This window comes from Pseudophryne corroboree, chromosome 4, assembly GCF_028390025.1.
Source record: "Pseudophryne corroboree isolate aPseCor3 chromosome 4, aPseCor3.hap2, whole genome shotgun sequence".
In the NCBI taxonomy this organism is placed as follows: domain Eukaryota; kingdom Metazoa; phylum Chordata; class Amphibia; order Anura; family Myobatrachidae; genus Pseudophryne; species Pseudophryne corroboree.
Genome location: NC_086447.1, coordinates 834,550,079 through 834,574,502, shown reverse-complemented (window position 1 = coordinate 834,574,502; position 24,424 = coordinate 834,550,079). Strand labels below are relative to the sequence as shown.

Sequence of the window (24,424 nt, the reverse complement as noted above, 5' to 3'; positions counted from 1 at the left end):
AGTGTTAATATGTGTTAAGAAAGAAGCAGAAGCTATGGGTTAGAAAGTGCTACAAAAATAAGGGTGTTAATAAAATACTCAAAAGAGTAATGTTAGTGAAAAAATAGGAGTGTTACATAAGTGCTAAATAAATGATATGGCATGCTACCCCAAGGTGGCCCAGCCCCACCAGACCCGGGGGGTACCACTCCCCAAACCCATACACAGCATAATAATAATAACATCCACTATGGGTCATACAATTGCTTAATGTATGGCCACATGATAATGGCACATACAGACCATATCCAGGTTGAGAGCTAGTTTACCTGGAGGCACCCCTGTATCCTCCAAATGGCACCACAGGACCCAGCATGCCCTCCTAATGCTGGCTCCATCTATGCCTCTCTGAACTGCAATAAATAGTGGAAAACTGCTCTAATCAAGCTGGTAACAATCCCCAGGTGCTGCGGGAGGGGGTTACTCTAGACAAGAAATACAAAAGGGATTTTTCCCACGCACTCTGCTGGCTGTTAGTAAGAAGAGCTATATACTATGTAATAATAGGAAATTTAGAGCTCTTCGTTACATATGTTTTGCAAAAGATATGATAAGCCTCCAGGCCACTTCACGGCTGCTCTATTACTGGAGGTCCCTATCTAAGCATAGGTCCAGGGCTTGGACCCCACAAAGTCGGCTCAGGCCCGACCACCCCAGGGCAGCACACCATTGAAATACTAAAGTGTTAATATGTGTTAAGAAAGAAGCAGAAGCTATGGGTTAGAAAGTGCTACAAAAATAAGGGTGTTAATAAAATACTCAAAAGAGTAATGTTAGTGAAAAAATAGGAGTGTTACATAAGTGCTAAATAAATGATATGGCATGCTACCCCATGGTGGCCCAGCCCCACCAGACCCGGGGGGTACCACTCCCCAAACCCATACACAGCATAATAATAATAACATCCACTATGGGTCATACAATTGCTTAATGTATGGCCACATGATAATGGCACATACAGACCATATCCAGGTTGAGAGCTAGTTTACCTGGAGGCACCCCTGTATCCTCCAAATGGCACCACAGGACCCAGCATGCCCTCCTAATGCTGGCTCCATCTATGCCTCTCTGAACTGCAATAAATAGTGGAAAACTGCTCTAATCAAGCTGGTAACAATCCCCAGGTGCTGCGGGAGGGGGTTACTCTAGACAAGAAATACAAAAGGGATTTTTCCCACGCACTCTGCTGGCTGTTAGTAAGAAGAGCTATATACTATGTAATAATAGGAAATTTAGAGCTCTTCGTTACATATGTTTTGCAAAAGATATGATAAGCCTCCAGGCCACTTCACGGCTGCTCTATTACTGGAGGTCCCTATCTAAGCATAGGTCCAGGGCTTGGACCCCACAAAGTCGGCTCAGGCCCGACCACCCCAGGGCAGCACACCATTGAAATACTAAAGTGTTAATATGTGTTAAGAAAGAAGCAGAAGCTATGGGTTAGAAAGTGCTACAAAAATAAGGGTGTTAATAAAATACTCAAAAGAGTAATGTTAGTGAAAAAATAGGAGTGTTACATAAGTGCTAAATAAATGATATGGCATGCTACCCCAAGGTGGCCCAGCCCCACCAGACCCGGGGGGTACCACTCCCCAAACCCATACACAGCATAATAATAATAACATCCACTATGGGTCATACAATTGCTTAATGTATGGCCACATGATAATGGCACATACAGACCATATCCAGGTTGAGAGCTAGTTTACCTGGAGGCACCCCTGTATCCTCCAAATGGCACCACAGGACCCAGCATGCCCTCCTAATGCTGGCTCCATCTATGCCTCTCTGAACTGCAATAAATAGTGGAAAACTGCTCTAATCAAGCTGGTAACAATCCCCAGGTGCTGCGGGAGGGGGTTACTCTAGACAAGAAATACAAAAGGGATTTTTCCCACGCACTCTGCTGGCTGTTAGTAAGAAGAGCTATATACTATGTAATAATAGGAAATTTAGAGCTCTTCGTTACATATGTTTTGCAAAAGATATGATAAGCCTCCAGGCCACTTCACGGCTGCTCTATTACTGGAGGTCCCTATCTAAGCATAGGTCCAGGGCTTGGACCCCACAAAGTCGGCTCAGGCCCGACCACCCCAGGGCAGCACACCATTGAAATACTAAAGTGTTAATATGTGTTAAGAAAGAAGCAGAAGCTATGGGTTAGAAAGTGCTACAAAAATAAGGGTGTTAATAAAATACTCAAAAGAGTAATGTTAGTGAAAAAATAGGAGTGTTACATAAGTGCTAAATAAATGATATGGCATGCTACCCCAAGGTGGCCCAGCCCCACCAGACCCGGGGGGTACCACTCCCCAAACCCATACACAGCATAATAATAATAACATCCACTATGGGTCATACAATTGCTTAATGTATGGCCACATGATAATGGCACATACAGACCATATCCAGGTTGAGAGCTAGTTTACCTGGAGGCACCCCTGTATCCTCCAAATGGCACCACAGGACCCAGCATGCCCTCCTAATGCTGGCTCCATCTATGCCTCTCTGAACTGCAATAAATAGTGGAAAACTGCTCTAATCAAGCTGGTAACAATCCCCAGGTGCTGCGGGAGGGGGTTACTCTAGACAAGAAATACAAAAGGGATTTTTCCCACGCACTCTGCTGGCTGTTAGTAAGAAGAGCTATATACTATGTAATAATAGGAAATTTAGAGCTCTTCGTTACATATGTTTTGCAAAAGATATGATAAGCCTCCAGGCCACTTCACGGCTGCTCTATTACTGGAGGTCCCTATCTAAGCATAGGTCCAGGGCTTGGACCCCACAAAGTCGGCTCAGGCCCGACCACCCCAGGGCAGCACACCATTGAAATACTAAAGTGTTAATATGTGTTAAGAAAGAAGCAGAAGCTATGGGTTAGAAAGTGCTACAAAAATAAGGGTGTTAATAAAATACTCAAAAGAGTAATGTTAGTGAAAAAATAGGAGTGTTACATAAGTGCTAAATAAATGATATGGCATGCTACCCCAAGGTGGCCCAGCCCCACCAGACCCGGGGGGTACCACTCCCCAAACCCATACACAGCATAATAATAATAACATCCACTATGGGTCATACAATTGCTTAATGTATGGCCACATGATAATGGCACATACAGACCATATCCAGGTTGAGAGCTAGTTTACCTGGAGAGACCCCTGTATCCTCCAAATGGCACCACAGGACCCAGCATGCCCTCCTAATGCTGGCTCCATCTATGCCTCTCTGAACTGCAATAAATAGTGGAAAACTGCTCTAATCAAGCTGGTAACAATCCCCAGGTGCTGCGGGAGGGGGTTACTCTAGACAAGAAATACAAAAGGGATTTTTCCCACGCACTCTGCTGGCTGTTAGTGAGAAGAGCTATATACTATGTAATAATAGGAAATTTAGAGCTCTTCGTTACATATGTTTTGCAAAAGATATGATAAGCCTCCAGGCCACTTCACGGCTGCTCTATTACTGGAGGTTCCTATCTAAGCATAGGTCCAGGGCTTGGACCCCACAAAGTCGGCTCAGGCCCGACCACCCCAGGGCAGCACACCATTGAAATACTAAAGTGTTAATATGTGTTAAGAAAGAAGCAGAAGCTATGGGTTAGAAAGTGCTACAAAAATAAGGGTGTTAATAAAATACTCAAAAGAGTAATGTTAGTGAAAAAATAGGAGTGTTACATAAGTGCTAAATAAATGATATGGCATGCTACCCCAAGGTGGCCCAGCCCCACCAGACCCGGGGGGTACCACTCCCCAAACCCATACACAGCATAATAATAATAACATCCACTATGGGTCATACAATTGCTTAATGTATGGCCACATGATAATGGCACATACAGACCATATCCAGGTTGAGAGCTAGTTTACCTGGAGGCACCCCTGTATCCTCCAAATGGCACCACAGGACCCAGCATGCCCTCCTAATGCTGGCTCCATCTATGCCTCTCTGAACTGCAATAAATAGTGGAAAACTGCTCTAATCAAGCTGGTAACAATCCCCAGGTGCTGCGGGAGGGGGTTACTCTAGACAAGAAATACAAAAGGGATTTTTCCCACGCACTCTGCTGGCTGTTAGTAAGAAGAGCTATATACTATGTAATAATAGGAAATTTAGAGCTCTTCGTTACATATGTTTTGCAAAAGATATGATAAGCCTCCAGGCCACTTCACGGCTGCTCTATTACTGGAGGTCCCTATCTAAGCATAGGTCCAGGGCTTGGACCCCACAAAGTCGGCTCAGGCCCGACCACCCCAGGGCAGCACACCATTGAAATACTAAAGTGTTAATATGTGTTAAGAAAGAAGCAGAAGCTATGGGTTAGAAAGTGCTACAAAAATAAGGGTGTTAATAAAATACTCAAAAGAGTAATGTTAGTGAAAAAATAGGAGTGTTACATAAGTGCTAAATAAATGATATGGCATGCTACCCCAAGGTGGCCCAGCCCCACCAGACCCGGGGGGTACCACTCCCCAAACCCATACACAGCATAATAATAATAACATCCACTATGGGTCATACAATTGCTTAATGTATGGCCACATGATAATGGCACATACAGACCATATCCAGGTTGAGAGCTAGTTTACCTGGAGGCACCCCTGTATCCTCCAAATGGCACCACAGGACCCAGCATGCCCTCCTAATGCTGGCTCCATCTATGCCTCTCTGAACTGCAATAAATAGTGGAAAACTGCTCTAATCAAGCTGGTAACAATCCCCAGGTGCTGCGGGAGGGGGTTACTCTAGACAAGAAATACAAAAGGGATTTTTCCCACGCACTCTGCTGGCTGTTAGTAAGAAGAGCTATATACTATGTAATAATAGGAAATTTAGAGCTCTTCGTTACATATGTTTTGCAAAAGATATGATAAGCCTCCAGGCCACTTCACGGCTGCTCTATTACTGGAGGTCCCTATCTAAGCATAGGTCCAGGGCTTGGACCCCACAAAGTCGGCTCAGGCCCGACCACCCCAGGGCAGCACACCATTGAAATATTAAAGTGTTAATATGTGTTAAGAAAGAAATACTCTTTTGAGTATTTTATTAACACCCTTATTTTTGTAGCACTTTCTAACCCATAGCTTCTGCTTCTTTCTTAACACATATTAACACTTTAGTATTTCAATGGTGTGCTGCCCTGGGGTGGTCGGGCCTGAGCCGACTTTGTGGGGTCCAAGCCCTGGACCTATGCTTAGATAGGGACCTCCAGTAATAGAGCAGCCGTGAAGTGGCCTGGAGGCTTATCATATCTTTTGCAAAACATATGTAACGAAGAGCTCTAAATTTCCTATTATTACATAGTATATAGCTCTTCTTACTAACAGCCAGCAGAGTGCGTGGGAAAAATCCCTTTTGTATTTCTTGTCTAGAGTAACCCCCTCCCGCAGCACCTGGGGATTGTTACCAGCTTGATTAGAGCAGTTTTCCACTATTTATTGCAGTTCAGAGAGGCATAGATGGAGCCAGCATTAGGAGGGCATGCTGGGTCCTGTGGTGCCATTTGGAGGATACAGGGGTGCCTCCAGGTAAACTAGCTCTCAACCTGGATATGGTCTGTATGTGCCATTATCATGTGGCCATACATTAAGCAATTGTATGACCCATAGTGGATGTTATTATTATTATGCTGTGTATGGGTTTGGGGAGTGGTACCCCCCGAGTCTGGTGGGGCTGGGCCACCTTGGGGTAGCATGCCATATCATTTATTTAGCACTTATGTAACACTCCTATTTTTTCACTAACATTACTCTTTTGAGTATTTTATTAACACCCTTATTTTTGTAGCACTTTCTAACCCATAGCTTCTGCTTCTTTCTTAACACATATTAACACTTTAGTATTTCAATGGTGTGCTGCCCTGGGGTGGTCGGGCCTGAGCCGACTTTGTGGGGTCCAAGCCCTGGACCTATGCTTAGATAGGGACCTCCAGTAATAGAGCAGCCGTGAAGTGGCCTGGAGGCTTATCATATCTTTTGCAAAACATATGTAACGAAGAGCTCTAAATTTCCTATTATTACATAGTATATAGCTCTTCTTACTAACAGCCAGCAGAGTGCGTGGGAAAAATCCCTTTTGTATTTCTTGTCTAGAGTAACCCCCTCCCGCAGCACCTGGGGATTGTTACCAGCTTGATTAGAGCAGTTTTCCACTATTTATTGCAGTTCAGAGAGGCATAGATGGAGCCAGCATTAGGAGGGCATGCTGGGTCCTGTGGTGCCATTTGGAGGATACAGGGGTGCCTCCAGGTAAACTAGCTCTCAACCTGGATATGGTCTGTATGTGCCATTATCATGTGGCCATACATTAAGCAATTGTATGACCCATAGTGGATGTTATTATTATTATGCTGTGTATGGGTTTGGGGAGTGGTACCCCCCGGGTCTGGTGGGGCTGGGCCACCTTGGGGTAGCATGCCATATCATTTATTTAGCACTTATGTAACACTCCTATTTTTTCACTAACATTACTCTTTTGAGTATTTTATTAACACCCTTATTTTTGTAGCACTTTCTAACCCATAGCTTCTGCTTCTTTCTTAACACATATTAACACTTTAGTATTTCAATGGTGTGCTGCCCTGGGGTGGTCGGGCCTGAGCCGACTTTGTGGGGTCCAAGCCCTGGACCTATGCTTAGATAGGGACCTCCAGTAATAGAGCAGCCGTGAAGTGGCCTGGAGGCTTATCATATCTTTTGCAAAACATATGTAACGAAGAGCTCTAAATTTCCTATTATTACATAGTATATAGCTCTTCTTACTAACAGCCAGCAGAGTGCGTGGGAAAAATCCCTTTTGTATTTCTTCTCTAGTAATGTGCCTGACCACTTTACTATGGCTTTAGAAATCCACGCACAAGTAATAGTGGACCTTAAAGCCACGTCTGTAGCAGTGTATAGTGATTTGAGCGTAGTCTCAATATTGCGGTCAGCCAGCTCTTTTAAGGCGGTTGAACCAGGGACAGGTAAAACCACCTTTTTAGACAACCTAGATACAGAAGCGTCTACTATAGGTGTGTTTTCCCACTTCTTTCTATCCTCTTCAGGGAATGGGAAAGCAATGAGAGTTCTTTTAGGGATCTGGATTTTTTTCTCTGGGTTTTCCCAGGATTTTTCAAATAAAGAGTTTAACTCCTTAGAAGCAGGGAAGGTAAGCGAGAATTTCCTATTTTCTGTAAAATAAGATTCCTCTACTTGTTCAGGTACCTTCTCAGAAATATGTAAAACATCCCTAATGGCTTCAATCATTAGCTGCACCCCTTCAGCAAGGTATGCATCACCTTCCTCCATATCCCCATCACCGTCCCCTGTATCCAAGTCGGTATCAGTGTCAACTTGCATTATCTGGGCAAGTGTACGTTTTTTCGGATATGTAGGTGGGGTATCCGAGGAAGTAGTGGGAGCTGAATACTTCAAACCCTCTACAGATTTTCTCAAAAACTGTGTCTCTTTCTCATTATGTGACATCCTTTATGAAATCTGGGATATCATTCCCCTTAAAGAATCCACCCATGGGGGTTCGGATTCAGAAGGTTGGGAAAGCACATTGCAGTCCTGAGTACATGGAATTGACTCCTCAGGAGAAGATACACACTCTGCAGCACATGATACAGAGCCCTTAGACATGGTAATGTGAATATATACACTTAAACACACATTCAGGAAAATGTCAGACTGTTTCCACCAGAGTACCTTCAGAGAGTCACAGAGTATAAGGAGCCAGCCACACAGCGCCCCTGTTTGCAGTTATTATGATAAAAGCCCGGCGCTGACTAACTAACAATAGGTTAATTAGTTCTTACTACACTCTCCCCCCCTGTCTATAACACCCTGGTACCGCAGAGGATAACTGGAGTTATGTGGGGTTCAGCGCTCCCTGTCAGTGTCCAGCTTCAGTGATCTGCAGGGAGAAATTGGCACTGGTGAGTGCTGGATCCTCTCTGAGGAGAAGCCCCGCCCCCTGTAATGGCACACGGCTTCCCGCACAATTAGATTATACTGGTCTGAGGTCTTTGATGCTAACAGCGGGATTAGCCCCTGTTAGCTGTATTTACCAGTTTTAGGGTGATCGTGCTGGCCCAGTACGCCCCTCCGCAGCGTCGACATATACATGGTGCTGAGCCTTCATGGAGCGCAGCCTGTCAGTGCTGCGCTCCCACCCTTGTGCCGCCATTCCCGCCGGCGACCCGCTAACCGGGTCCTGTCTGTGGAATTAGAGAACCATTAATTTCTAGAGTTGGTTCCTACTCCCCACCCCACCCCAAGTCCCATGAAGCAGGATGGCTGTTGCCAGCAGCCTTCCTGTACCTAACAACTCTTAGAAAATCATAAAACTAGAAAAACTCCTAGGAGCTCCCCTAGCTGTGCCCGGCTCCTCCGGGGCACATTTTCTAAACGAAGTCTGCTAGGAGGGGCATAGAGGGAGTGGCCAGCCCACACTATTAAACTCTTAAAGTGCCAGTGGCTCCCAAAGGACCTGTCTATACCCCATGGTACTAAATGGACCCCAGCATCCTCTAGGACGTAAGAGAAATGTAATGTTTCAAACACAGCCTGTGACATGGAAGTTAGGAGCTGATTGGCTGGTACTTTATCTCCACTTTATCTCTCTCCATCTCCCACCATATAAGGAAATATTAGTTTGTGATGTGTGTGTTATCCAATTAATGTAACGTACGGTACACAGTGTATTACGCATCAGAGTTTTATAAATATTTTGGCTTTCTGTTCTCAGGAAGTCTGTGCATTACTGAAAGACGCGATTGAATCCAGAGTGAAGAGGCATATTGAAAGTCGCAGGCAACAGGTACAGGTGAAACACAAAGAATACACGCAGGCCAGCCCCCTGTTTCTAAAAGGTAAGAGTCGATCACCTTCAGCATACCAATTTTAAAGGCGAGCAGAGGGTATATTTACTAAAGATCAATTTTGTGATTTTAGACTGATTATTTTTTTTTTTTGTTGCTATTTCAAACTAGATTTACTAAAGGCAAAATCAACCCAACAAAAACCCCTGTAACCCATATTCCTCCCCCTTAAAAAATAAAAATATATATAGCTCCTTGCCCAAAACAGTATGGGGCAGATGTCCAAAACAGTATGAAGTCCTGCACATGCGCAAAGTACCAATAATCTGTGTGGTACACAAAGCAAATCCGACCACATCTGAAGTACCCCCACTGTGCGGCTGCTGGTATATAATCTACCAGCAGCTGCCAATCTCAGAGGGACCTCCCGGCCCCTGTCCTTCTTTGTTCCCTCCCCAGTTGCCTGCCGTGCTACTGATCACTGGAACATGTCAAAGAAGCAGCCCTTAGCTTGCCGGTGTACATCCGACACCTGTACAGAGGATCAGCCACCAGGAAAACTCTAAAGCCGCAATGGTCCAATCATCGATGGTCTGATATTTCGCCCATCGATCGTCAAATCAATGTTTTTATTTATTTATTTCTCTAATGTCCTAGTGGATGCTGGGGACTCCATGGGGGAATAGACGGGCTCCGCAGGAGACATGGGCACTTTAAGAAAGAATTTGGATTCTGGTGTGCTCTGGCTTCTCCCTCTATGTCCCTCCTCCAGACCTCAGTTTGAATCTGTGCCCGGACGAGCTGGGTGCTGTTTAGTGAGCTCTCCTGAGCTTGCTATACGAAAGTATTTTGTTAGTTTTTTTTATTTTCAGGGAGCTCTGCTGGCAACAGACTCCCTGCATCGTGGGACTGAGGGGAGAGAAGCAGCCCTACTCTTTGCAGATAGGTCCTGCTTCTTAGGCTACTGGACACCATTAGCTCCAGAGGGATCGTACACAGGATCTCACCCTTTGTCGTCCGATCCCGGAGCCGCGCCGCCGTCCCCCTCGCAGAGCCGGAAGACAGAAGCTGGGTGAAAGAAGCAAGAAGACTTCGAAATCGGCGGCAGAAGACTCCAGTCTTCACTGAGGTAGCGCACAGCACTGCAGCTGTGCGCCATTGCTCCTACACTACACCCACATACTCCGGTCACTGTAAGGGTGCAGGGCGCAGGGGGGGGGGGGCGCCCTGGGCAGCAATTAGGACCTCTTGGCAAAAGTTGGACATATATACAGTTGGGCACTGTATATATGTATGAGCCCCCGCCATAATATTGTACATAAACGCGGGACAGAAGCCCCCCGCTGAGGGGGCGGGGCTTCTTCCTCAGCACTCACCAGCGCCATTTTTTCTCCACAGCTCCGCTGAGAGGAAGCTCCCCAGGCTCTCCCCTGCAGATACACGGTAGAAGAGGGTAAAAAAGAGAGGGGGGGGGCACATAATTAGGCGCAAAAATCATTATTACAGCGACTACTGGGTTAACACTAAGTTACTGTGTGATTCCTGGGTTATATAGCGCTGGGGTGTGTGCTGGCATACTCTCTCTCTGTCTCTCCAAAGGGCCTTGTGGGGGAACTGTCTTCAAAAAGAGCATCCCTGTGTGTGTGGTGTGTCGGTACGCTTGTGTCGACATGTTTGACGGGGAAGGCTATGTGGAAGCAGAGCGGGAGCAAATGAATGTGGTGTCTCCGCCGACGGCGCCGACACCTGATTGGATGGATATGTGGAAGGTTTTAAATGATAATGTTAATTCCTTGCATAAAAGGTTGGATAAAGCTGAAACCTTAGGACAGTCAGGGTCCCAACCCATGCCTGATCCTATGTCGCAGAGGCCGTCAGGGTCTCAGAAGCGCCCACTATCCCAAATTGTTGACACAGATACCGACATGGATTCTGACTCCAGTGTCGATTACGATGATGCAAAGTTACAACCTAAATTGGCTAAATCCATCCGTTATATGATTATAGCAATTAAGGATGTGTTGCACATCACAGAGGAAACCCCAGTCCCTGACAAGAGGGTTCATATGTATGGGGAAAAAAGGCAGGTGGTGACCTTCCCCCCTTCACACGAGCTAAATGAGTTATGTGAAAAGGCTTGGGAATCTCCAGATAAAAAACTGCAGATTTCCAAACGGATGCTTATGGCGTATCCTTTCCCGCCAACGGACAGGTTACGCTGGGAATCCTCCCCTAGGGTGGACAAAGCTTTAACACGCTTATCCAAGAGGGTAGCCCTGCCGTCACAGGATACGGCCACCATAAAAGATGCTGCGGATAGAAAGCAAGAGGGTACCCTGAAGTCCATTTATACACATTCAGGTACCTTACTAAGGCCGGCAATTGCGTCGGCCTGGGTGTGTAGTGCTGTAGCAGCATGAACGGATACCTTATCTGAGGAACTTGATACCTTAGACAAGGATACTATCTTAATGACCCTGGGGCATATAAAAGACGCTGTCCTATATATGAGAGATGCTCAAAGAGACATTAGCCTACTGGGCTCTAGAATAAATGCAACGTCGATTTCTACCAGAAGGGTCCTGTGGACTCGGCAATGGACAGGTGATGCCGACTCAAAAAGGCACATGGAGGTTTTACCTTACAAGGGTGAGGAATTGTTTGGGGAGGGTCTCTCGGACCTGGTCTCCACAGCTACTGCTGGAAAGTCAAATTTTTTGCCATATGTTTCCTCACAAATGCAGTCCTTTCGATCACAAAAAGGCAAGAAAGTCCGAGGTGCGTCCTTTCTTGCCAGAGGCAGGGGCAGAGGAAGGAAGCTGCACAACACAGCTAGTTCCCAGAAACAGAAGTCCTCACCGGCTTCCACTAAATCCACCGCATGACGCTGGGGCTCCACAGGCGGAGCTAGGCCCGGTGGGGGCGCGTCTCCGAAATTTCAGCCACAAGTGGGTTCACTCCCAGGTGGATCCCTGGGCATTAGATATTGTGTCTCAGGGATACAAGCTGGAATTCGAAGAGATGCCCCCTCACCGATACCTCAAATCGGCCCTGCCAGCTTCCCCCCACGAGAGGGAAATAGTGTTAACTGCAATTCACAAATTGTATTTTCAACAGGTGGTGGTCAAGGTTCCCCTCCTTCAACAAGGAAGGGTTATTATTCGACCATGTTTGTGGTACCGAAACCGGACGGTTCGGTCAGACCCATATTGAATTTAAAATCCCTGAACATATACCTGAAAAGGTTCAAGTTTAAGATGGAATCGCTCAGAGCGGTCATCGCAAGCCTGGAAGGGGGGAATTTTATGGTGTCTCTGGACATAAAGGATGCATACCTTCATGTCCCCATTTATCCACCTCATCAGGCGTACCTCAGGTTTGTGGTACAGGATTGTCATTACCAATTTCAGACGTTGCCGTTTGGGCTCTCCAGGGCACCGAGAATATTTACCAAGGTAATGGCGGAAATGATGGTACTCCTGCGGAAGCAAGGGGTCACAATTATCCCATACTTGGACGATCTCATAAAGGCGAGGTCCAGAGAGCAGTTGCTGATCAGCGTATCACGCTCTCTGGAAGTGTTACGACAACACGGCTGGATTCTAAATATTCCAAAGTCGCAGTTGATTCCTACGACTCGTCTGCCCTTCCTGGGCATGATTCTGGACACAGACCAGAAGAGGGTTTATCTCCCGATGGAGAAGGCTCAAGAGCTCATGTCACTGGTCAGAAACCTATTGAAACCAAAACAGGTGTCGGTGCATCACTGCACGCGAGTCCTGGGAAAGATGGTGGCATCATACGAGGCCATTCCCTTCGGCAGGTTCCATGCGAGGACCTTTCAATGGGATATACTGGACAAATGGTCCGGATCACATCTTCAGATGCATCGGTTAATCACCCTATCCCCCAGGGCAAGGGTGTCTCTCCTGTGGTGGCTGCAGAGTGCTCACCTCCTCGAGGGCCGCAGATTCGGCATTCAGGACTGGGTCCTGGTAACCACGGATGCAAGCCTCCGAGGGTGGGGGGCAGTCACACAGGGAAGAAATTTCCAAGGTCTGTGGTCAAGTCAGGAGACTTGCCTCCACATCAACATCCTGGAACTAAGGGCCATATACAACGCCCTACGCCAAGCGGAGTCCTTACTTCGCGACCACCCAGTTCTGATTCAGTCAGACAACATCACCGCAGTGGCTCATGTAAACCGCCAAGGCGGCACAAGGAGCAGGGTGGTGATGGTAGAAGCCACCATGATTCTTTGCTGGGCGGAGAATCACGTAAGCGCACTGTCAGCAGTGTTCATTCCGGGAGTGGACAACTGGGAAGCAGACTTCCTCAGCAGGCACGACCTCCACCCGGGAGAATGGGGACTTCATCAAGAAGTCTTCGCGCAGGTTGCAAGTCGGTGGGAACTGCCACAGGTGGACATGATGGCATCCCGCCTCAACAAAAAGCTACAGAAGTATTGCGCCAGGTCAAGAGACCCTCAGGCGATAGCTGTGGACGCACTGGTGACGCCGTGGGTGTTCCAGTCGGTCTATGTATTTCCTCCTCTTCCTCTCATACCCAAGGTGCTGAGAATCATAAGAAAAAGTTAAGTGAGAACAATACTCATTGTTCCGGATTGGCAAGAAGGACTTGGTATCCAGATCTGCAAGAAATGCTCACAGAGGACCCGTGGCCTTTGCCTCTAAGACAGGACTTGTTGCAACAGGGGCCCTGTCTGTTCCAAGACTTACCGCGGCTGCGTTTGACGGCATGGCGGTTGAACGCCGGATCCTAGCAGAAAAAGGCATTCCGGATGAGGTAATTCCTACGCTGATAAAGGCTAGGAAGGACGTGACGGCTCAACATTATCACCGTATATGGCGAAAATATGTTGCTTGGTGTGAGGCCAGGAATGCCCCTACGGAGGAATTCCAGCTGGGCCGTTTCCTTCACTTCCTACAGTCGGGAGTGACTTTGGGCCTAAAATTGGGTTCCATTAAGGTCCAGATTTCGGCCCTATCCATTTTCTTTCAAAAAGAACTGGCTTCTCTGCCTGAAGTTCAGACGTTTGTAAAGGGAGTGCTGCATATTCAGCCCCCTTTTGTGCCTCCAGTGGCACCTTGGGATCTTAACGTGGTGTTGAGTTTCCTGAAATCACACTGGTTTGAACCACTCAAGACGGTGGAATTGAAATATCTCACGTGGAAGGTGGTCATGCTACTAGCCTTGGCTTCGGCTAGGCGTGTGTCAGAATTGGCGGCTTTGTCACATCAAAGCCCTTATCTGGTTTTCCATGCGGATAGAGCAGAATTGCGGACCCGCCCACAATTTCTGCCAAAAGTGGTTTTATCCTTTCATATAAACCAGCCTATTGTGGTGCCTGTGGCTACTACTGACTTGGAGGATTCCGAGTTACTGGATGTGGTCAGGGCTTTGAAGGTTTATGTAGCCAGAACGGCTAGGGTCAGGAAAACAGAATCTTTGTTTATCCTGTATGCTTCCAACAAGCTTGGGGCGCCTGCTTCAAAGCAAACTATTGCTCGCTGGATCTGTAACACGATTCAGCAGGCTCATTCTGCGGCTGGGTTGCCGCTGCCTAAATCAGTTAAGGCCCATTCCACAAGGAAGGTGGGCTCTTCTTGGGCGGCTGCCCGAGGGGTCTCGGCATTACAGCTTTGCCGAGCGGCTACTTGGTCAGGTTCAAACACCTTTGCAAAATTCTACAAGTTTGATACCCTGGCTCAGGAGTACCTTGTGTTTGCTCATTCGGTGCTGCAGAGTCATCCGCACTCTCCGCCCGTTTGTGAGCTTTGGTATAATCCCCATGGTCCTTACGGAGTCCCCAGCATCCACTAGGACGTTAGAGAAAATAAGATTTTACTTACTGGTAAATCTATTTCTCGTAGTCCGTAGTGGATGCTGGGCGCTCATCCCAAGTGCTGACTTCTTCTGCAATGCTTGTATATAGTTATTGCTTAAATAAGGGTTATGTTATAGTTGCATCAGAGTTTATCTGATGCTCTGTGATTGTTCATACTGTTAACTGGGTAAAGTTATCACAAGTTATACGGTGTGATTGCTGTGGCTGGTATGAGTCTTACCCTGGATTCCCAAAATCCTTTCCTTGTACTGTCAGCTCTTCCGGGCACAGTTTCTCTAACTGAGGTCTGGAGGAGGGACATAGAGGGAGGAGCCAGAGCACACCAGAATCTAAATTCTTTCTTAAAGTGCCCATGTCTCCTGCGGAGCCCGTCTATTCCCCATGGTCCTTACGGAGTCCCCAGCATCCACTACGGACTACGAGAAATAGATTTACCGGTAAGTAAAATCTTATTTTTTATTTTGTTGGATGTGTTTTAAATAGATGTTCTTGACCTAATTCAATCATTAAAAAAAGCAGCATACTTTTGCGGACAGGGGTCCTTTTGTGGCCCATTTGGCAGGGGTTAACTTGGGCCAGAACGGGGCCAAATTGCTTTTCCCCCGGCAAAGGGCTATTGAAGGGCAGAGCTCGGAGAATGACAACAGCCGGGCAATACACAAGGCCGGCCCCGGCGCCCATAGGCTGCTGGAAGAGACATGCCCGTCCATCTTTCTTTCACCGGCTTGATGCTGCAGTTATGGCCGCCTCCCCACTGCTGCAGCTGCTGTTCTGGGCCAACTCCTCCTTCTTCTCTCTCCGGCTCTCGACCTGGGGGAGACTTCCATGGAGGAACACGTGCTGGCTGTGTTTAGAATAGAGCAGACATGAGGCGCTGCGGTCTCTGCAGTGCCTGTGCCACATCCAGAGTACCAGCCTGGTATACCGACAGCACCAGTGCCCCATTCACCCGTAGAGAGCACCGTACAGTAATGCTCATACCAAGCCATCACCGTATAACTATACTGTAATGAGTAATGTAACCAGTATAGTCCCTGCACATGGCCGGGTGAGAGCAGAGCCTTCTAGTGCTAGTCAGATCAGATAACATGGTGCCAGGCTGCTGCTGTTGCCATGTATGCATTGAGAGGGGGGCATATAGAGGGGGGCAGGGGTCCTTTTGTGTCCCGTTGGCAGGGGTTAACTTGGGGTGGAACGGCATCCCCGCCCTGCACTGTCCACCGGCACCCATGCCGTGGGGTGAAGCAGGGAGCCGGGGAGCCCTGACAGACAGCTGCAGCCCTTACAGCCAGAGAGCCCTGACGCCCAGACACCTGAAGCAGCATGCCCACGAAGGCGCATCATGCTAATATAAGTCTCTGGGGAATGCTGGAAAGGGGATGGGGGTGTATTGGGGGAATTATCTATTTTTATTTTCTTGCGGCCCACACAAGACTTAGACCTTGATAAGTTGGCCCAGTTGGGATTGTGAGTTTGATATGCCTGTATTAGACCATTATATGGTAAAATTATTATTTAATTTTTTTTTTGGAAGACTTGCAAGTATGTATACATGCCAATAAAGTCAGTAGAAGGTGTGCCTTAACCACTTGCCTGGCATAGTCACATCAGATGCGACCATGCCTGCAAGTGTTCTATCTGACCTGGTCGCACAGGATGGGACCAGTCAGATAGAGAGTATTAGCAGCGGCAAGGAAGATAAACTTCCCTCCGCTGCTGTTGTCAGAGGGACCGGAAGGTCCCTCTGCCTCCCTGCACTCTCCCCCTGTGTCTGCCGTGCTGTCGATCACTGCTGATCGGCAGCACCTCCCCCATCCAGCGGCTGCAGACAATGGCAGCCGCTGGGGAGTGTAAATGAACCCTCCCAAGCCACCCCCGGACCCCCCCTGTATACCTGCAGGCTGTCCCAGCTTTCAAAATGAAAACCGCAATGTTCTCGATGGTCGCGATGTTCCCGATCGATGTTTGGAAAAAACTATTTAAAAAAATATATAGATTTTATTTTTTTCCCTTTCTCATACGTCCTAGAGGATGCTGGGGACTCCGTAAGGACCATGGGGTATAGACGGGATCCGCAGGAGACATGGGCACACTATAAGACTTTGAATGGGTGTGAACTGGCTCCTCCCTCTATGCCCCTCCTCCAGACCTCAGTTAGACATTGTGCCCAGGAGTGACTGGACACACACTAGGGGAGCTCTACTGAGTTTCTCTAAAATACTTTATTGTTAGGTTTTTTATTTTCAGAGAGACCTGCTGGCTACAGGCTCCCTGCATCGTGGGACTGAGGGGGGAGAAGTCAGACCTACTTCTTAGTTCAAGGGCTCTGCTTCTTAGGCTACTGGACACCATTAGCTCCAGAGGGTTCGATCACTTGGTGCGCCTAACTGCTTGTTCCCGGAGCCGCGCCGTCACCCCCCTCACAGAAGCCAGAAGAAAGAAGCCGGGTGAGTATATAGAAGAACTGAAGACTTCAGTGACGGCAGAAGACTTCAGTAACTGAGGTACAGCGCAGCGGTCGCGCTGCGCTCCATGCTCCCACACACCAACGGCACTCACAGGGTGCAGGGCACTGGGGGGGAGCGCCCTGGGCAGCAAGTTACTGAGGGTCTAGAAAATACAGCAGGCATGAGAAGCATATTCGGTGCCCCGGCACCGTGTACGATACCCCCGCCAGTGTAAAGCAGCGGTCGCGCTGCGCGCCATTGCTCCCACACACCAACGGCTTTACAAGGGTGCAGGGCGCAGGGGGTGTGGCGCCCTGGGCAGCAAAATATACCTCATTGAGTGTGGTAAGACAGGTATACAGTGTGTAGACACTATATATGGACCCCCGCCAGCACTGTAAGCTATATTGATAGAGGGGCTGAAGCGCGCCGATAAGGGGCGGGGCTTAGCTCTCACAACAGGATTCAGCGCCATTTTCTCCATGTCCCCGCCAAAAGCAATGTACAGTGCAAACGAGGGGGGGCACAGTGTTTAGCGCTATATAAAGATATAGCACTATTTTTAGATAATGGGCATGTAATCATTGTTGTGCATATATCTCTGTGTGTTCCCTGTCAGATATACCCCCTATTTCTCTAACGTCCTAGTGGATGCTGGGAACTCCATAAGGACCATGGGGAATAGCAGGCTCCGAAGGAGGCTGGGCACTCTAGAAAGATTTAGGACTACCTGGTGTGCACTGGCTCCTCCCACTATGACCCTCCTCCAAGCCTCAGTTAGATTTCGTGCCCGGCCGAGGTTGGATGCACACTAGGGGCTCTCCTGAGCCCTTAGAAAGAAAGTATAATTTTAGGTTTTTTATTTTCAGTGAGACCTGCTGGCAACAGGCTCACTGCAGCGAGGGACTAAGGGGAGAAGAAGCGAACTCGCCTGCTTGCAGCCGGATTGGGCTTCTTAGGCTACTGGACACCATTAGCTCCAGAGGGATCGACCGCAGGCCCAGTCCTTGGTGTTCGGTCCCGGAGCCGCGCCGCCGTCCCCCTTACAGAGCCAGAAGCAAGAAGAGGTCCGGAAAATCGGCGGCAGAAGACATCAGTCTTCACCAAGATAGCGCACAGCACTGCAACTGTGCGCCATTGCTCCTCATGCACACTTCACACTCCGGTCACTGAGGGTGCAGGGCGCTTGGGGGGGGGCGCCCTGAGCTGCAATAAGGCAAAAATACCACAATATATAGCCCTAGAGGCTATATATGTGGTAAATTCCCCTGCCAGAATCCAGAAAAAAGCGGGAGAATAGGCCGCGGAAAAGGGGCGGAGCTATCTCCCTCAGACACACTGGCGCCATTTCTCCTTCACAGATCCGCTGGAAGGAAGCTCCCTGGCTCTCCCCTGCAGTCTACACTTCAGAACATGGTAAAAACAGAGAGGGGGGGCACTAAATTTGGGCGCAATACATATATAATATAAAAAGCAGCTATAGGGGACATAACTTAGTTAGTCCCTGCATTATATAGCGCTCTGGTGTGTGCTGGCATACTCTCACTCTGTCCCCCCAAAGGGCTTTTGTGGGTCCTGTCCTCATTCGGAGCATTCCTTGTGTGTGTGCGGTGTGTCGGTACGGCTGTGTCGACATGTTTGATGAGGATAATGATGTGGAGGCGGAGCAGATGCCTTTAGAAGGGATGTCACCCCCTGCGGGGCAGACACCTGAGTGGATGGGCTTATGGAAAGTAATGAGTGCACGTATAGACTCCTTATATAAGAAAATCGACGACATGCCAAATGTGGGACAGCCGACTTCTCAGCTCGTGCCTGCCCAGGCGTCGCATGGGTCGTCAGGGGCTCTAAAACGCCCGCTACCTCAAGCAGACCCAGATGTCGACACGGATACTGACACCAGTGTCGACGACGATGAGTCAAACCTGATGCCCACTAAGGCCATTCACTGTATGATTGAGGCAATGAAAGAGGTGTTAAACATTTCTGATATAACTACTGGTACCACTAAAAAGGGTATTATGTTTGGAGAGAAAAAACTACCCGTAGTTTTTCCCCCATCAGATGAATTAAATGAAGTGTGTGAAGAAGCGTGGGCTTTCCCTGATAAAAAATTGGTAATTCCTAAGAAGGTACTAATGGCGTTCCCTTTCCCGCCAGAGGATAGGTCACGTTGGGAAACACCCCCTAGAGTGGATAAAGCGCTCACACGTTTGTCTAAAAAGGTGGCACTACCGTCTCCGGATACGGCCGCCCTCAAGGAACCTGCTGATAGAAAGCAGGAGGCGATCCTGAAGTCTGTATATACACACACAGGCATTATACTTAGGCCAGCTATTGCGTCAGCTTGGATGTGCAGTGCTGCCGCTGCGTGGTCAGATAAACTGTCAGAAAATATTGACACATTAGACAGAGACACGATCCTGTTAACCATAGACCATATAAAAGACTCAGTCTTATATATGAGAGATGCACAAAGGGAAATCTGCCGATTGGCATCTAAAGTAAGTGCATTGTCCATTTCTGCTAGGAGAGGCTTATGGACTCGCCAGTGGACAGGAGATGCAGATTCAAAAAAGCACATGGAAGTGTTACCATATAAGGGTGAGGAATTATTTGGGGATGGTCTCTCGGACCTAGTTTCCACAGCAACGTCTGGGAAGTCAGCATTTTTACCCCATGTCCCCTCACAGCCTAAGAAGGCGCCGTTTTATCAGGTTCAGTCCTTTCGGACCCAGAAAAACAGGCGTGGAAAAGGCGGGTCCTTTCTGTCCAGAGGCAGAGGTAGGGGGAAAAGACTGCAACAAACAGCAGGTTCCCAGGAGCAAAAGTCCTCCCCCGCTTCTTCTTCCAAGTCCGCCGCATGACGGTGGGGCTCCACAGGCGGAGCCAGGTACGGTGGGGGGCCGCCTCAAGAATTTCAGCGATCAGTGGGCTCGCTCACAGGTGGATCCCTGGATCCTTCAAATAGTATCTCAGGGGTACAAACTGGAATTCGAGGCGTCTCCACCCCACCGGTTCCTAAAATCTGCCTTGCCGATTGCTCCCTCAGACAGGGAGGCGGTGCTAGCGGCAATTCACAAGCTGTATTCCCAGCAGGTGATAATCAAGGTACCCCTACTTCAAAAAGGCCGGGGTTACTATTCCACACTATTTGTGGTACCGAAACCGGACGGTTCGGTGAGACCCATTTTAAATTTGAAATCCTTGAACACATACATAAAAAAATTCAAGTTCAAGATGGAATCGCTCAGGGCGGTTATTGCGAGCCTGGACGAGGGGGATTACATGGTATCCCTGGATATCAAGGATGCTTACTTGCATGTCCCCATTTACCATCCTCACCAGGAGTACCTCAGATTTGTGGTACAGGATTGCCATTACCAATTCCAGACGCTGCCGTTTGGACTGTCCACGGCACCGAGGGTATTTACCATGGTGATGGCGGAAATGATGATACTCCTTCGAAAAAAGGGAGTTTTAATTATCCCGTACTTGGACGATCTCCTAATAAAAGCGAGGTCCAAGGAACAGTTGTTGGTGGGAGTAGCACTATCTCAGGAGGTGCTGCACCAGCACGGCTGGATTCTGAATATCCCAAAGTCACAGCTGGTTCCGACGACACGACTACTGTTCCTGGGTATGATTCTGGATACAGTCCAGAAAAAAGTGTTTCTCCCGGAGGAGAAAGCCAGGGAGTTGTCATCTCTAGTCAGAGACCTCCTGAAACCAAAACAGGTATCAGTGCATCGCTGCACGCGGGTCCTGGGAAAGATGGTGGCTTCTTACGAAGCAATTCCCTTCGGCAGGTTCCATGCCAGAATCTTTCAGTGGGACCTGTTGGACCAGTGGTCCGGATCGCATCTTCAGATGCATCGCTTGATAACCCTGTCTCCAAGAACCAGGGTGTCGCTACTGTGGTGGCTGCAGAGTGCCCATCTTCTAGAGGGCCGCAGGTTCGGCATACAGGACTGGGTCCTGGTGACCACGGATGCCAGCCTTCGAGGCTGGGGGGCAGTCACACAGGGAAGAAACTTTCAAGGACTATGGTCGAGTCAGGAGACTTCCCTTCACATAAATATTCTGGAACTAAGGGCCATCTACAATGCCCTAAGTCAAGCAAAATCCCTGCTCCTACACCAGCCGGTGCTGATCCAGTCAGACAACATCACGGCAGTCGCCCATGTAAATCGACAGGGCGGCACAAGAAGCAGGATGGCGATGGCGGAAGCCACAAGAATTCTCCGATGGGCGGAGAATCATGTACTAGCACTGTCAGCAGTGTTCATTCCGGGAGTGGACAACTGGGAAGCAGACTTCCTCAGCAGACACGACCTCCACCCGGGAGAGTGGGGACTTCATCCAGAAGTCTTCCAGATGCTGGTAAACCGTTGGGAAAAACCACAGGTGGACATGATGGCGTCCCGCCTCAACAAAAAGTTAAAAAGATATTGCGCCAGGTCAAGGGACCCTCAGGCGATAGCTGTGGACGCTCTAGTGACACCGTGGGTGTTCCAGTCGGTTTATGTGTTCCCTCCTCTGCCTCTCATACCAAAGGTATTGAGAATAATAAGAAGGCGAGGAGTAAACACCATTCTCGTGGTTCCGGATTGGCCAAGGCGAGCGTGGTACCCGGAACTTCAAGAGATGCTCTCAGAGGACCCGTGGCCTCTACCGCTCAGACAGGACCTGCTACAACAGGGGCCCTGTCTGTTCCAAGACTTACCGCGGCTGCGTTTGACGGCATGGCGGTTGAACACCGGATCCTAAAGGAAAAGGGTATTCCGGAAGAAGTCATTCCTACGCTTATTAAGGCCAGGAAAGATGTTACGGCAAAGCATTATCACCGCATATGGCGGAAATATGTTGCATGGTGCGAGGCCAAAAAGGCCCCAACAGAGGAATTTCAACTAGGTCGATTTCTGCATTTCCTGCAAGCAGGAGTGAATATGGGCCTAAAACTAGGCTCCATTAAAGGCCAGATCTCGGCTCTGTCGATTTTCTTTCAAAAAGAACTAGCTTCAGTACCTGAAGTTCAGACATTTGTGAAAGGAGTGCTGCATATTCAGCCACCATTTGTGCCTCCTGTGGCACCTTGGGATCTCAACGTGATGTTGAGTTTCTTAAAATCACATTGGTTTGAGCCACTAAAAACCGTGGATCTGAAATATCTCACGTGGAAAGTGGTCATGTTGTTGGCCTTGGCTTCAGCCAGGCGAGTGTCAGAATTGGCGGCTTTATCATGTAAAAGCCCTTATCTGATTTTCCATATGGATAGGGCAGAATTGAGGACTCGTCCCCAGTTTCTCCCTAAGGTGGTGTCAACGTTTCACCTGAACCAGCCTATTGTGGTGCCTGCGGCTACTAAGGATTTGGAGGACTCCAAGTTGCTAGACGTTGTCAGGGCCCTGAAAATATATGTTTCCAGGACGGCTGGAGTCAGAAAATCTGACTCGCTGTTTATCCTGTATGCACCCAACAAGCTGGGTGCTCCTGCTTCTAAGCAGTCTATTGCTCGCTGGATTTGTAGTACAATTCAGCTTGCACATTCTGTGGCAGGCATGCCACAGCCAAAATCTGTAAATGCCCATTCCACAAGGAAGGTGGGCTCATCTTGGGCGGCTGCCCGAGGCGTCTCGGCTTTACAACTTTGCAGAGCAGCTACTTGGTCAGGGGCAAACACATTTGCAAAATTCTACAAATTTGATACCCTGGCTGAGGAGGACCTTGAGTTCTCTCATTCGGTGCTACAGAGTCATCCGCACTCTCCCGCCCGTTTGGGAGCTTTGGTATAATCCCCATGGTCCTTACGGAGTTCCCAGCATCCACTAGGACGTTAGAGAAAATAAGAATTTACTCACCGGTAATTCTATTTCTCGTAGTCCGTAGTGGATGCTGGGCGCCCATCCCAAGTGCGGATTGTCTGCAATACTTGTAAATAGTTATTGTTAACTAAAGGGTGATTGTTGAGCCATCTGTTGAGAGGCTCAGTTGTTTTTCATACTGTCAAACTGGATATAGTATCACGAGTTGTACGGTGTGATTGGTGTGGCTGGTAAGAGTCTTACCCGGGATTCTAAATCCTTCCTTATTATGTCTGCTCGTCCGGGCACGGTGTCTCTAACTGAGGCTTGGAGGAGGGTCATAGTGTGAGGAGCCAGTGCACACCAGGTAGTCCTAAATCTTTCTAGAGTGCACAGCCTCCTTCGGAGCCCGCTATTCCCCATGGTCCTTACGGAGTTCCCAGCATCCACTACGGACTACGAGAAATAGAATTACCGGTGAGTAAATTCTTATTATCTTTTTTAGTCCACATATGTCGACATGCCTGAGTGCTCTGTCACAAACACCTGTGGTCTTTACTGTCGGCATCGCCGACGCCTGTTGGTACTTCATTTACTAGATACAGTGTCAGCAGGTCGGTAGTAGTATGCTTGTAAAAAGTAAACACTATGGGAGACACAGTAGTGTGTGGGTGACCCTGTCGGCACTAACTGTTATTACTGGGTGTAAATTAACATGCTGTAACTGCCTTATACCTGTATATATATATATATATATATATGTATATGTATGGGACGGTTCCATGGGCCTGTAGCTTGAGCACAGACATGGTAGTATACGTGGGGGAGTGTTATTAAAATTATTTATGTATACTTCCCTCGGACCCCTCGGGGTTGCAAGAATGTTATTTTGCCTGGTTACTACTCCCTGCTGTCGACGAATACTAGGTTTTCTGTCGACTATAATATTTCCTGGTAGATCCACAACGGGGGCATTCAGTACATGGTCATACACATTCAGAACACATTAATGTCACTAGGGACCCGATGGTTCCGGACAATCCGCTTATATGTATGTTTTTTATATATATATATATATATATATATATATATATATATACAGGTTGAGTATCCCATATCCAAATATTCCGAAATACGGAATATTCCGAAATACTGACTTTTTTGAGTGAGAGTGAGATAGTGAAACCTTTGTTTTCTGATGGCTCAATGTATACAAACTTTGTTTAACACTCAAAGTTATTAAAACTATTGTATTAAATGACCTTCAGGCTGTGTGCATAAGGTGTATATGAAACATAAATGAATTGTGTGAATGTACAAACACTTTGTTTAATGCACAAAGTTATAAAAAATATTGGCTAAAATTACCTTCAGGCTGTGTGTATAAGGTGTATATGTAACATAAATGCATTCTGTGCTTAGATTTAGGTCTCATCACCATGATATCTCATTATGGTAT

General features: G+C 47.9%; 1 protein-coding gene across 3 annotated transcripts in view; it reads left to right on the top strand.

Moving 5' to 3' along the window:
- SLX4IP (SLX4 interacting protein) overlaps positions 1 to 24,424 on the top strand; it is a 481,037-nt gene that overhangs the window by 270,638 nt on the left and 185,975 nt on the right. For all 3 annotated transcript variants that reach the window (XM_063918550.1, XM_063918548.1, XM_063918549.1), the window contains one exon: positions 8,773 to 8,896. In XM_063918550.1, the coding sequence (XP_063774620.1) occupies positions 8,773 to 8,896 (124 nt within the window). The remainder of the gene's footprint in view (positions 1 to 8,772; positions 8,897 to 24,424) is intronic.